The 15,067-nt window shown below is 44.0% G+C and overlaps 1 protein-coding gene across 6 annotated transcripts in view; it reads right to left on the bottom strand.

Moving 5' to 3' along the window:
- Window positions 1–15,067, bottom strand: part of DHX35 (DEAH-box helicase 35) — a 63,460-nt gene that overhangs the window by 32,084 nt on the left and 16,309 nt on the right. For 3 of the 6 annotated variants that reach the window (XM_045804618.2, XM_045804622.2, XM_087853581.1), the window contains 4 exons: window positions 10,760–10,864; window positions 8,583–8,644; window positions 7,669–7,738; window positions 5,519–5,578 (listed from right to left, as the gene is read on the bottom strand). In XM_045804618.2, coding sequence (XP_045660574.2) covers window positions 5,519–5,578; window positions 7,669–7,738; window positions 8,583–8,644; window positions 10,760–10,864 — 297 coding nt within the window. Of the gene's footprint in view, window positions 1–5,518; window positions 5,579–7,668; window positions 7,739–8,582; window positions 8,645–10,759; window positions 10,885–15,067 lie in introns of all 6 variants that reach the window. The other 3 variants (XM_045804621.2, XM_045804620.2, XM_045804619.2) reach the window with 1 other exon arrangement.

Genomic DNA, 15,067 nt, shown 5'->3' on the forward strand with positions numbered 1-15,067 from the left:
GTAGTAGAAACTGGATATCTACAACTCAGACTATGGGTTGCAAAGTAACTACTAAAACTCCTATTTTTATTATTGCAATTTTGAGGAATCACATTTCAATGCCAGACTCTTTACTAAGGTTTGAAAAAAAATAATAAAGGTTAGATTTCAAAACTGTATTATTCACTAATGCATCTGGGTCAATGTGTAGTGGTGGTATTACATCTTATTTTTATCCCCTGGATTTTATTCAATAGAAAATTGGGTCGAAAGGTGTGATTAGAATTAAATACAGAGTAAATCAGGTTGATGTGTAGTTTTAATCTGAAAAGCACATATCTGATCACATAAGGTTATCAATTTATAAAGAAAACTTGTATTTCTAGGAACACTAGGTATAGTACTAATATTACAGAGACATATATATATTTACTACAAGCTCCGCAGACTATCGGCAGGGACAGCGTCTTCTCCATCTCCCATGCCCTATAGCAGTTAACACAACCCCTTGTATGGGGTAGGTCATCCACTATACACTTCTCCGGCACTCCCATAGTACCCCGAGAAGAGAAGTAGCTCCTGGCAGCTTCTCCAGTAAAGGTGGCCACGTCTTCTTCAACGGCACTTGACCACCAGACTGGCAGTCTATAGGGAGGCCCGGCACGAGAGCTCTGGCCAAAGATGAGGCAGGGAGATACCACATTCCCTGTTAGGGAATGTGACCCCAGATACACAGAGAAGCTGGCGGGGGAGTGAGTGCCAGAGGGGAAGCGGCTCTGTCAGTGGCAGAGGGACATGGAAATCCTGGTGGGTGGAGTATGCCATCTGAGTCCCACAAAGGATATTCCAGTGCCCCTGAGGCCTGGCTGGGCATCGCTTTCTATTATCCTAGGAGGTCTGGCTATGTAACCCCACGTCCTGCCTCCTTCACTTCCCCGTGTATCTTTACAAACCATGCCGATGCCTGCTCCTGGACACCGGGAGCCCGGGGAGCACTGAGGACTGCATCGAACACAGTGAATGGACACGAAGGAGCACTTCTACAAGAGTCGACTGGACTGAACTACAGAATAATGGGATGCGATATGCTGACCTTCAGGTTGTATCTGAGAAGAGTAAGCACCGAAGTAAAAGTGCTTCATGCCAACAAAAGAACCATGCTGTGCTATGAAGAACCCCGTGGCACCGTTCTTCACTTCCCTTTTGGATCAGTTCAGTTCAATGACTTCAGCCCCCTGTCTTGCATGGGGTGCACAGCACAGGCAAGCTACAAGTGATACACAAACAAGTGAGAAGAGACAGCGCCCCCACACCCTGAGAGTGAATAATCCAGGGGGACAGGCACGTCAAGAACCAATCATAACACAAACCGAGGCAGAACGACCACATGACCAGAAAAAAGCCCCAAGTTACTCAGAGAGAACAAAAGGTCAATGCTGAGCGGCTTCCAGGGAAGGCTTCAGGGAGGCAGCAGTACCCCTGCCAAAGTCTGAATGGGGGAGGAGGACTCCTACTGGCTGGGAAGAAGGGACAACCCTTCCCAGGATGACAGCAGAGTGTAGACTAAGACATAAAGGGGCCACTGACAATGGAGGGAGCCCAGGATCTAGGGCAGGAAAGCCCCGTTCTGAGTTAGTCCTCTCATCTACAAAAGGACAAACTGCCATCTACCCTGGGTGCGACTGCAGTCGGTACCGGTCTGGCCTAGAACGTGTCCTCAGTAAGTGATCGTATTATCACTCTGAAGGGGCCCAAATGTCATGCTTCATGGGCACTTCATTTGCTGGGCAAGACAAGGCAGCGAGCATGGGCATGACGTCATGAGACTGTGTTGCAGATGCCTGGCTCTGGTGGCTGTTTTGGAGGAGGGCAGGGGCAATAAGCGACTGGAGGCAAGCTAATTCAGGAACATACTGGAATAGCTCAGAGGAGAGAATGAAGGCAAACACTGGGCAGGGGCCGGGTGAAAGCAAAGCGTGCAAGAAGTATGAGTGATGGGGCCTGGCAATGGCTGAGTGAGAGCACATGCACGTGCACTCTGGGAAGGATGGGGTTACTTCTTAGTCATGAAGAACACTTCCTAAAGCAAAGGAAGCCATAAGAGAGGGACTGACATAGAGAAGCCAACAGTCACAGGGCAGCAGGACTCACAGGTGTGTGAGTTTAGCTGGCTAACGACCGGCCAGCTGCTAACAACTCCAGCCGGAGCGCAGGAACACAAGACAGCCACAAGCACAAAGCGGTGGCTGAACCAGGGGCCATCGAGGTCGGCAGCCTCGAGGAGGAAGAGCAGCCGGCAAAGGAGTCTGAGGGAGAAGCCTCAGGGAGGCAGGAGGGAGGGGAGATGGCAGGTATCCAGAAGCTGCTGATAGAGAAAGATTTTAAGAACGACTCAGTGAACAGAGCTGAATGTTACCAAAAAGGCAGGCAGAACAGGGAGGATGGCTACGCCTCATTCCTGAAGATGTGGTGAACAGAACAGATCGGTAGTTACTCTTTCAAGAAATAAAATTCAGCATTTACTGAGATCTTTATGCTTAAGATATTTATCTTTTATCTTTACCTGGAAACATAAAATACGCACATACAGACAATTACAGGCTAGAGAGTAAATAAATCTAGCGTCAACAGCGTACGCCTGGTGGGCCAGTGAAGGAGCAGCAGGAGTGAGGTGAAGGGGAGTTCATTTCACCGGGAAAAGGAGAGTGCGAGTCAGGTTTTAAACAGGTGGGCTCACACCGACACAGACACACGGCAAGGAACATAATATGACAAAGAGCAAGACGACAGTCTATGAAACAGAAGGTAAATGACGTGGACATCTGCTGGGCCGTCCTCCCAGCTCACCAGCTTCCTTCGCTGGTAGCTGCTCAGACCTGACCCACAGGAGAGGGCTCCCAGCAGCCATGTCTACCCAACACACCCACCCTGGGCCAACAGCCCTTGCTCCATGCAGATTGGTCCCAAGTGGGTACCTGACCCCAGCTGACCCCCAGTTCCTTCTCTAGGACTCTGGAAAGAGAAATTAGTCTCTCTCCAAGAAGCTAGACAAATGAAAAAAAAAAAAAAAAAACTGTAGGAGTTGTCAGCAACCCTATTTCCCGCCACGTGGATGGAACCAAATAACAGAAAAACAATAGCTTGTGATACAATGGTCAATTAATACTTCATAATTAAGGGCGCCTGGGTGGCTCAGTCAGTTAAGCACCTGCTATCAGCTCAGGTCATGATCCCAGAGTCCTGGGATCGAGCCCTGCATGGAGCTCCTTGCTCAGCGGGCAGCCTGCTTCTCCTCTCCCTCTGCCTGCTGCTCCCCCTGCTTGTGTTCTCTCTCTTTGACAAATAAATAAAATCTCTGAAAACAAAAAAACAAAATAAACCTAATTCCAGAAAGTCTATCTATTCCAACTATTGTAGGCGGAACAGAAAGAAGTTTTTTAAATCTCTGTGCCACACCAAAACGCAATGGAAGGATATTGGAAGCAATACGATATTAACGGTTCTAAGAAAATACTCGGACATGATAATTTTCAAACAAAGTAAAAACTGTTGGTTTTTAAAAGAGAGAAAAGGGGGTGACGAAGGTAAAAAAAAGTAAAACAGAGGAAGACGTTCTGTGCCACGTGGGCATGGAGGCGATGGCAGGAGGTGAGGCTGGGTGGAGCCCTCAAACCAGCGTTCCGGTGGGTGCCATGGCTTAGGGGGGGTGAGAAGTAATTCAAGAGAGCAACAAAGAGCTTTGATCCAAAGGCTATCAAGTGCAAACTGAAGACAACACACTCCTACAGCCTGTGAGAAGGTCCGAGAAACCAGCCAGGCTACACAGGCAGACACCCCTCTTAGCCACACTGAGTTTTTTCTCTCTCCAAGCTGCTCTGCAACCCTGAGGCCCAGGAAACCAGGAGCCAGGAGCCAGGCCCTTTTCCTCTCTCGGCTGGAGACAGAACTGGCCTGCTGACTGGTATCTGCACAACTACTCTTGCCTCTTCTACACAGCACCCACAGCGATCTTTCTAGAACTCAAATATGATCAAGTCACTGCCACACCTCACACTATCCCAGGGCTCCCAACCGGGTGTAGGGTAGATCCTTCCTCCTTTGCTTGGCCTATAAGGCCTTCCATCACCCGATACCTACCAACACCTCCATTTTAATCACCCATTGCTTCCCATTCTATCAAAAATCACTGAACCTAAAGCATCTACTCTGTGCCAGACACTGTTTTAGGTGAAAGGGATAAAATAATGGGTTAAGACATTCAAAGTCCCAATCTTCATGGAGCTTGTATTTTACAAATGGAAGACACACAATAAACAAACACTCGGCTATGCATGTAATGCTAGGTAGAAGTGCTCAACAGAAAAACTGAGCAGAGCAGGACGCTGGAGAGCAGCAGGGCGCTGTTTCCATCAGGGTAGTCAGGATAGGCCTCGCTAACACATGGTCAAGACTGGACTGAAATGAGGGAAAAGCCGTGAGAATGTGTGGGGTGACAACGGTCTAGAGAGAGGGAGCCCCCGGAGCAGAAGCACACTTGGGTTCTTCTGAGGAACAGCAAGGTGAGGCTGGAGCGTAAGGAGCATGGGAGAGACTGGACGGAGAAGAAGTCAGAGAGGTGACAAGAGAGGTAACTCGGGGACAGAGACCATCCCCCACAGGCCCTACGGCAAAGTAAGACTCCAACCTTCACTTGCCTCCCAGTCCTTCAGACACATGGTTTCACGCCCGTGAGGTTCCATGCATATAAGACACCCTTCCCCACCCATGGCCCATCCGGCAGACTTCTGTGCAGCTTTTGAACCCAAATGGGATGTCTGACCTCTATGAAAGCTTCTGGACATCCTCCAGCCAGGTAGACTTAAGCAGCCCCCTCCCTAGCTGTCTCAGCACCTTGACCTACTGATCTGTAAACATTTATTTATGTGTCTGCTTCCCGAGAAGTCAGGGAGGGTTATAAATCACCTGTAGCCAGCACCTCGCTGAGCATGTACGTATATATATTCATATATTCATATTCATATGTACATATTTACATACATATATTTATATATAACTAGTGGTCAAAATTATTTGAGTTTAACTGCTGTTTGAACTAAAATATTAACTGGTAAGGGAGAAAAAATAGTATGAACTGAGCCATAAAAATTATAATGTAAATTACTACACGTATAGGGAAAACTTCAATTACACACAAAAAAATCTAAACCTAAATGCTACAGTCATAAATAAATTTCAGAAATACAACCTCATACTGAAAAAAAGTAATAAAAGGAAACTGCTGTGTGGGGAGAAACACAGTATGTAGAGAAACGAGACAAGTAGGTAATTACGAACTCAATTAATTACAGGCTAATTTCCACCCACAAGCTAAAAAGGAGTATCCTCCGATCATATGGAATCCAGGACATCAGATGGCCCCATAAGGAAGGTAGGCCATTCTGTCAAAGATAAGCTCTCACTAAAGATAACTTCCCAAGGACACGTCCAACAATTCCAGTGCTCAGAGGGGACAGCAGGGGGAGGTGGGAAATGCTCCTACCTCTGCATCCAGAGTGGCTGAAGCTACAATCAGTCGAAGATCCCCTCGCTTTCTCTGAATCTAAAAAAGAAGGCATTAGGAAACAATGAAACAGTGCTATACGTACAGATGCTATCTTTTGGTACCTGCAATATACTTCGGAAAAAATCAGCATGTATTTTGGGGGAGTCAAGGGGGGCTTATAGAAACAAGACTGACCACAGGTTGGTAAATACTAAAGTCATAGGTGAAAAGGTGGTTCGTTATACTGTTCTTTCCAATTGTTTAAATAGCAAAATTTTCCAAAATAAAAAGATTAAAAAAAATGTTTATAGAAAGTTCAAAGGAGCTTTAGGAACTGAATTAGAATTTACCAGAAGTAAAACCATTTCTTCCTGATATTTGGGTCTCTGGATAGTCAGAATCTATGTATACCCAGTTGAAGTATGAAAAAGTACATTAAAAGTAAACAATAAAGGATAACACTGAAACAGAAATACAGACAAAAGATCTTAACGGTTACGCAAAGAAATGATCAACAGGCAGAGAAGAAACGATCATATAAAGTATAACAAAAATATATAATAGCATGACATTACTTTTTCATTTACCGAACTGGCAAAGATTTATTTAAGGCTAATACTCAGGGCTGGCAAAGATTCAGTGAAATAAGCCTCTTATTATACTGCTCCCCAGAGAATAATAAGCAGGTGGGATAATCCGTCGTTAAGTATCAAGAGCAGAAATCTTGTCCCAAAAAATAACATCACGAAAACAACAATGATAACTAACATGTACTGAATGATGTGCTGTTCCCGGGTCTCTGCACACGGCCGTGCGTACACGCGCTGCACAGAGATGTCCGGCTGAGGAGGCTGGGGGCGTTGGAAGTCCAGAACACCCTCCCCTCACCTGGCAAGGGGCTGCCTCCGCGTGTGAGCATCTTGCTCTAATTTGTACACAGGTGGGCCTTCATAGTCTATTTGTGACTCTGGGCCAGGTACCATCCGACGAATTTTACGCCTCACAATAAATGATGACCTAGAACAGCTCTGTCCAAGAGAGCTCCCTCCAATGATGGAGAGGTTCTGTCCAATGCACGAGCCACTAGCCACGTGTGGTTACAGAGCTCTTGAAGTTTAGCCAATGTAACAGAGGAACTGTATTTTCAATTTTATTCTATCTTAATTAACTGAAGCCTAACTGCCGCAGGTGGCTAGCGGCTGCCCAGAAGGAAGCGTAGAGACTTCTATTATCCCCATTTTAGAGAAGAGTAAACTCAGCAGGCAGAACCTGAACCCAGGCAGTCTGACCCGGAGTCCACGCTTTTAATCACCTTGGTCTACCCCTCTTTCTAGACTCCTGTGATTGGGAATATGTCCCAAGGGAGGAAAGGTAAGGCTGAAATAAGGCTGGCCATGAGTTGTGATAGCTGAATCCGGATAATGGGCACAGAGGGGTCATTAAACCCTTCTCTTCCTCTGCAGTATGTCTGAATAAAAAATAAAAAATATTTTTAAAAAAGCAAACAGAAATGCAACAGATTTCATTATAAAGGTTCTCACTGCAATATTTAAGATTTTTTTTAATTATTTATTTGAGAGAGAGAGACAGAGAGTGACAGAGAGCACAGGTGGGGAGGAGAGGAAGAAGCCGATGCGGCACTCCATCCCAGGACCCTGAGATCATGACCTAAGCCGAAGGCAGATGTTTAACCGACCAAGTCACCCAGGCACCCCACACCGCAATATTGTTTAAAATACTTCAAATCTGGAAGCCATATAAATGCTTAACTATAAGGAAAGAATCAAATACTTTATGGTAGAGTCATATGATTGCACAGACATTATTAAATACAATGTCTTCAAGGACTGTTTAATGACACAGAAAAATGATTTTGATATAGTATTAAGAAAAACAGGTAAGATACAAATTAGTGCACACCGTCCAATCCCTGTTATGCCAAAAAACAGATGCACACAGACACACAAAAAGAAGAAATATACCAATATTCCACCAGTGATTTTCTCTGAATGGGTAGAATTATGCATCGTTTTAATTCTTTTCCTTCATATTTGAGTGGATTTTCCAAACTGCTACAATTACCTTCCTAATCAAGCAATAAAACAAAATGAAAACACAAAAACAAAAGTCTGGCAGCGAAGTCACACCTTTTTCAGCAGGCCAATGGCAATGTCTGTGTACAAGGTCCTCTCGTGGGCTTCATCAAGCATGATGGCACTAAGAAGCAAAGGGAAGACTTGGTGAGCATCGAACAAACCACCCACGTAATCCCGCCCAGATCATCAAAGGGACTTGTGTGTGTCCAGTCCCCATGCGATCACCTTGTATCAAAAGTTGAGCTAAGTAACTCCCTTGACAAGGAGGGAACTATTAAAGCTAATAAAAATGGTGACATCAACGTATCTTGGTGAAGAAAGCCGTATATTTATTGCTACCTTTTAAGAGTTTTATAACCCACAGTGGATTCTAACAGGACCCTAATACCTAATTTTTAAATTACGATATAACACATAATCCCCCAGAGCACATAAAAATCAGAACAAGGCCCCACCACCTGAAGACTGTTAAGCTTCAGGCAACAGCACAGAGACGCGTGATCACAGCTGTGTCGCGTGTGTACCTGGGACTCAAATGTAACGTCCTTCCCCAGAATACCACAGAGGCTGTGTAGGACAATGTCAATGCCAAGAGTAAGGGACAAAGACGCACAAAGAGGGAGATAGTGTAAGTAACTATCTGGACTCTGCATATCACGTGACACAAAACACTGCCCAGTTCTGTGCTGTGATCTGCAGTCACCATCAATCCTGGGACATAACAGAGGCAAGATAAGTAAGACAAGTCAACAGATTATTCAGATAATGACAGGGATTGTAATGTGCCCATTTTTTACTGTTAGTTAATTCTGAGAAAGCATCAGAGGTCCAGCCCAGGTAAAGAGAAAAGCTTTGGGGCAGCTGAAGGCGGTCGCTAAGTCCCAGCTATGAATTACAACCGCTTCTCAATCTACTTGGGGGCTTTCAAAACTTCACGAAAGTTACCATAGGAAAAACATATTTACCTATATCTTGTTAATAATGGATCAACCATCATTTCCCTGACCAACATTCCATCAGTCAGGAACTAAAAAACAAAAACACAAAGTTTTAGAAATAATTCATTTACACCGTACATTAATGATCTTTTCAAAAAAGTGCAAGGGTAACCAAATGCATACAACCCCTTCCCCAGTGTGTGTACGAGACAATTCCCACAAAGGACCATGAGGAAATGCCCCAACGCTTTAGGAATCAAGCAACGGCACTGGTCACAAACAAGACTTCAATCATGGGGTCCGCAGCTGGGGCCTGCAAATCTTCCAGCAGAATGCCACCAGCATTTACTATCTGAACATTGGCTCGGCCCTGTTTCCTCTGGGCCTGCGCTACTGGCACTGCGGACGAACAGGCAGTGAAGACAAATCCTGTCTGCACAAAGGAAGGCCACGAGTCTGAGATCGTTGCTCTTAAAATGTCCCAAAGACAGCAGACCAGCAGCTCTTGAGGCTACTACCGTCAGCGTCGACTGCTATTCCCTTAGAGAGGCTGCACAGGGCTGTGGTTAAGAACAGAGGCCTGGTGTCAGTGCGCTGGGAGCCCAGATTCTCATTCTGCCTCTTACTTACTAGCTGTGTGAGCCTTGGCCAAGTTACCTATCCTCTCTGAGCCTGAGTTCTCATTTGTAAAATGGAAATAATAAAATTATCTACCTCAGAGGGTTATTGTGGGACTTAAGAGAGACAGTACAGGTAAAGTGTTCAGCACAGGACCTGGCACACAGTGTTCAAGAGTATCGGGAGGGGCCTGGGTGGCACAGTCAGTTAAGCAGCCGACTCTTGATTTCAGCTCAGGTCATGATCTCTGGGTCATGGGATCAAGCCCCGTGTCAGGTCCCATGCTGGGCATGGAGCCTGCTTAAGATTCTCTCTCTCTCCCTCTCCCTCTGTCGCTCCCTCTCTCTCTAAAATAAATAAATCTTCAAAAAAAAAAAAGAGTATCAGCTATTATTCTTTAGGATTAATGAATGTTTATAAAATGCTTCAGAAACATGCAGTAACAACACGTTATTACTGCTGCCCAAAATAACTCAGTACTTGAACAAGGTTAACCATCTCCCCTGCACGCTGCAGCTTAGTGTTTTTACTTTTTGTTTCATTTTTAAGAACAGGATATGTTTCCATCCCATTTTTCTTGGGCCTGGTACCAGTTGCCACACATACACACAACAGTGAGGAGGACCTGCCACGAATGACAGGCACCAGTTAAGAGCAGAGAGCCTACAACGATGACCAAATGGAATACAAAAGCTTTTCATGAAAGATTCAAAAACAACCATTTGGTTACATAACCCACTAAAAATTACCTACTTTAAATACAGTTGATGGTACAGGAGAATATTCTCTTTACCCAGCAAAATGGATCTCAAAGGTAACAAAATACAAAAATTTAGAAAATAAGATCCCTATTCTTATAAATCACTACCTTGTCTGGTTCATCTGATTATTTTCAACTTTCCTCTGTGGCAATTGAGAGGAAACTGAGATTCCCATTAAGCAATTTCCATCCCACTGTTTTGCGGTACCATCCGACCCACACGACTCCAGCCCTGGGCTGCAGAGCACGTGCTCTGCTGATGGAACACTGATACCTACGGATACTCACGAGGTCAGCAGCAGCAACTAGGTCAGAGGACACGCAAGTAAAATCCATCATCACGCAAACGTGAAAAAGTCCTAACTTGTGAAAATAATATTTGTGAATTCTAGACTTTATCAATTTATACTGCCTTGTCCCTGTTTTTCAGTCTCTTACAGGCAAGTTTCTGTATTCTGACAGCTATGTGGATTGGTGGAAAAACAATAAAATACATATAAGAAAGGGCAGCCTTGAGTCTTGGCTCTATCACCAACGGTCACATACGTCAAGCAAGTCATTCGACCTCCCGGGCCCTCAAGCTCTTCATCTGTAGAACCAAGGGCTCAACCTTCCTCTCGAGGTCCCTTCTGGGCCATGATTCAAGGACTCTCTGAGACAGCTCCACACCTCCCCACAGACTAAACTCCCTGAGGACAGGGTGATTTCATACACTTTCTGCCCTAGTATCAGGGTCCCAGTTAGCAGTGATGTTACATGTCTTTAATTCCCCCCCAAATAATTTTCTTCCTGGTTTGCAGCAGCAAAAGCAGTGTGAGCACTTCACCTTGATTCTCGTGGCCAGCGGGTCGGTGCAGTCGTCAAAGCGGATGCAGTAACCCACCTCGTGGCCCAGCACTGCACCCCTTTCCTCAGCTACTCTCCCTGCAACCTTTGGGAAGAAAGAGCATGCTGAAAATAGAGACATAGAAATTACTGCACAAGCACATACTACGGAAAAGCTAGTATTTTTTAAAATAAGTATGTGAACACAGCAGAGAATGGGAAGAAAAGGGGCAGGTCATTAGAGAACAAGCGATTTATTCACTTTGTGTCTCATGCCTCCCACAACCGACTTGGGGCAACTTACAATTAATTTATAATGTATCCTATAACAATAAGCAACACAAATGGAATCACATAAAGATGTTACAGATCAGGACCACAGAAATGGCAGATAAAATGCAAAAGAGAAAAGCCAATGAGAAAATTTTAAAACACAGATATGCCTAAATTTTTCAGCTGAGCCACAAATCAGCTCAGCATTTCCTGGCAGTTGAAGCAAACAGTGGAAGAAATGACAAGATTCGCTGCAGTAAAGCTTTCTTAGCTGGGGAAACATTTTCACATCTTTGTGCCTCGAAATAAAGTACCTTCTACTGGACCATGAAGGCGGAAAGACCAAATTCAACATTGGGCCAAGGTCACCTTCTCTTTGGAGGCAGAACATTTCCTGAGCCAGATTACCTAAAACAATTTGCAACAGTGCCCCAGCTACCGAAAGCGTTAAAAGGGGAAATAAAGACAAGAATGCAGGTTAAAAAATGAAAGCAATGAAAAGAGGGAGAAAAGCGGATGAGAAGGTAAATGAAGAATCCAAGCCAACATAATAGTGCAAAAGCAGAAAACAAATACACAATAACATACTATGAAGACCACAAACTACAGATGTATTTTCACTTACCAATACATGACAAATAAAAGGTGAGCACAGGAAAGACAAAACAAAAACCCAACAGCAAGATCTCCTTCTACCCCTAGAAGGCTCTTCAGAGGTTATCAAATTCTAATAGAAAATATTTAAAATGATAAATAAATCGAAGTGGAAGAGCAATAAGAAGAAACTAAAGAGTTGAACATTCATTATATAAACTGCCTAACCGTAAAGAACTAAAGGAAAACCATATGAGAGGCTTCCTGGGGACCTGGCACAGCGCCCCCCATGGGAGGCAGGCAGTTAGTGCCCCCCCTGTCTGCAGGTGAGGCCACCTCTCCGCGGACTCTGTGAGTCCTGAGCCTGGAACGTAGGCTGGCACAGGAGGCGTCCTGAGGCACGTTCCGCTACACCAGGCGTTCCCTGGCCATCGGTGTTTAAGAAACTGAAAAGCAGGTGAGGATTAGAGGCGCTCTGCCTAAGGACTTGGAATTCCAGATCTGGCAGGCCAAAGCAGAACCAATCATTCCGCAGCTGGTCCACAGCACGCAGTCTTTGAAAGCTCCTGAGGAGATCAGAAATCCATCCTACATTGTTGCCCTACCTCTGCCAGTTCTATGTCCTGCCAACCAGGATTTCACCGCGAAAATTTCCTTATTGTTTCAATTTCAACTCTACAGATCATTATACTACAAATCTCAGAAAATGGTACAGACAAAATGTGTACATAGAGCTATGAGGAGTTAATGGGAAAACAGGATTGTAACAATGAGTATAAATGGACCAACCCTCTCCATAAAAATATAATCATTTTATGGATCTAGAAGGTAAAAAGTCCAACATATTTATTCTTATTATTTCGCTGTTTGTATACATTTGCTATTAAACATATTTCATTTTAAACTCTTTTATTTTATTCTTTCATGTATGATCACACCACTGGACATTTGAAAGGTCATATTCTATCGGCTTTCTAACAGATTTTTACCTCTATTATTTAAGTTTTACTCCCGTAACTTCATCAATTGGACTGGGTAAATACTATCTATTTGACTCGGGCAAAGAAATACAGGGAAAGGGAGGCCCAGAGAAAAAGAAAATCCCCTCACTGAGCCCTTACCACCTGCACGTTCTAGGCTCCAAGTTTTCATGAACTGTATCTCACTAAATATGCATGCAGCCCCCTCGTTTTTACAAAAAAAGAAACTGAAATAAGACAGGTTTAGAGCTTGTCCTGAGTCACAGGTCAAGGCAGGGCCTGGTCTGGAAGACAAACCCAGACCCTATGAGCCCAGTGAACATGCTCGTTAGTCTCTCACTGAGATCAAGCAATGGCTCATGCCATCTGTTCTTAGGCTCTGAGACTGTTTTCCGAGTTTAGTCTGCACACAAAGTACTGAGATGTACCATTTCAAACTTGACAGCTCTATTAATACTCCACCGTTAATTTATACACTCTTTGCTCTTTCAAGAGAAGGCATGGAGCTTCATGAAAATTATCCATAGCTACACATTTGGAGCTAAATGCAAAGTGATTAAGAGCAAAGATTCCCAACTACAAACAGGAAAAAGTGCTCTAATTTCTAAGTAACTGAGTCATCTTTCGGTGACATAAAAGGTTAAGTCTAAACACTGCAGTATAGTTTCCCAACTGGTATCTCTATATTTACTTAACACACACAAGACTCAGAAAACATCTATCAGTAATTTCTACCTTGAAGACAATTAGAAGGTGAACTCTGGGGAAAAGGATAACACAATAATGAAAACTTAGTACTGGGCAAAAGTAACGCGAGGCAACAGAATTAATTTCTTGTCCAGGTCAGGATGACCAAATAAAGGCACCCCTCATCTCCTCTGAGAGCTAATTTAAAACACCAAAAGAAGTAAAAATATTAGCAACCAAACCCTACATCTTCGATGAAAGAAGGAAACAGCCACAAGCCCAAACAATAAACTAGGAAGCACGGCTGCCCAATACTGTGAGGTCTGAGTCCAGAAGAGAGGCTCCGGCCTCCCCACAACCCCAGCGCACTGCTGGCTCTCTTAATATAAATGTCACCTCCCTACCAGGCAGGGCAGACAATGCTTACTTTAGGAAGACAAGAAGCAGCAGGGTGTTCAGGCACAGAAGACATAGGAAATGTTTCCAGAGACCCATTTTGAGAGCAAACAATCACGAGGGAGAAAGAACTGAAGGAGAGGCAGGCAGCAAGTATCAAGTCCTAAATCAGACAGCGCACAGCATTTCGTCACGCGCCATTACAGACCTCTGCAATCACTAAGGAGTGCACCTCCAGACCCTCATCCTCAACCTGTCCCAGCAAAAGAGGAGAAGAGATTTGGTGGGCGGCCTTGCACGAGCCAGACCAGCACAACCTCACAACTCCGCAGCCATCAGTGGTTCAACTCAAAGATAAGTAATTATGATCAAAGTCCGAACGCCAGCCCACTGCATTAAAGCTGACCAAGAAGGAAAGAAAGACAGGAAAACAAGCAGTTTAAAAAGAAACTTTAAAAGTATTTTCCAAAGAAACAGCAGAATTCAGTTAAAGGAATCCAGTTTCAAAGAAACCATAAGCTTGAGCTAAAAACAGCTTAAGGCAGAAAGACAAAGTCAAAGGACAGTCAAGGAGACACAAGGTCTGAAATGGACAGGTCAGAAGCCAGTCTGCGGAGGTCCCCCAAAACTCATAGCTCGGATATGACAGACACGTGAGAGGCTTTTCTCAAATTTGAGAACAATCCCCAAATTTATACAATGCTACAAACAACCAGTTATAAAGTTAAAGAAACTTTTCCACAGTGGCAATAATAAAAAGCAAATCTGAATCAACTATGTTAGGGAAACACTAAAATATTGCTCTACTCCCTCCATAAGAAAAGAACAGAAAATCATTCTCACGTGAAGAGGTGACCCATGAGAATGTAGCCAACAACTGCAGGAGAAAAAGATTTACAGAAATGTGTCAGGCAGGTGGTACATGGGTGACTCAGTAGGTTAAGCATCCAACTCTTGATTTAGGCTCAGGTCATGATTTCAGGGTCATGAGATCAAGCCCCACACTGGGCTCTGCACTGAAAACGGAGACTGTTTAAGATTCTCTCCACCACCACCCCCACCACCCCTCTCATGAATTCTCTCTTTAAAAAAAAAAAAAGAAAAAAAAAAAAAAGCAATGTGTCAGGCACATTTGAAATTGTTACAGGTAGTTTCCTGTTACAAAAGAGCAAAGGCACACTTACTCTTTCTACATGTCCCCATTTGTTATGTTACTCTTCTGGATTTTTTTAAATGTTGTCATATTATCAGCTTTTCAATCTGTAATGTATTGTAATATCTCCTCCCATTCTACATATTCACTTCTCTTTTAAAGAAAAAAAAAAAGTGACTCAAAGAAGTGATTATGAGACCCAGGTAGACATATAAAGGAACCAAAA

This window comes from Ursus americanus, chromosome 22 (genome assembly GCF_024610735.1).
Source record: "Ursus americanus isolate L20-20 chromosome 22, mUrsAme1.1.p, whole genome shotgun sequence".
Classification (NCBI taxonomy): domain Eukaryota; kingdom Metazoa; phylum Chordata; class Mammalia; order Carnivora; family Ursidae; genus Ursus; species Ursus americanus.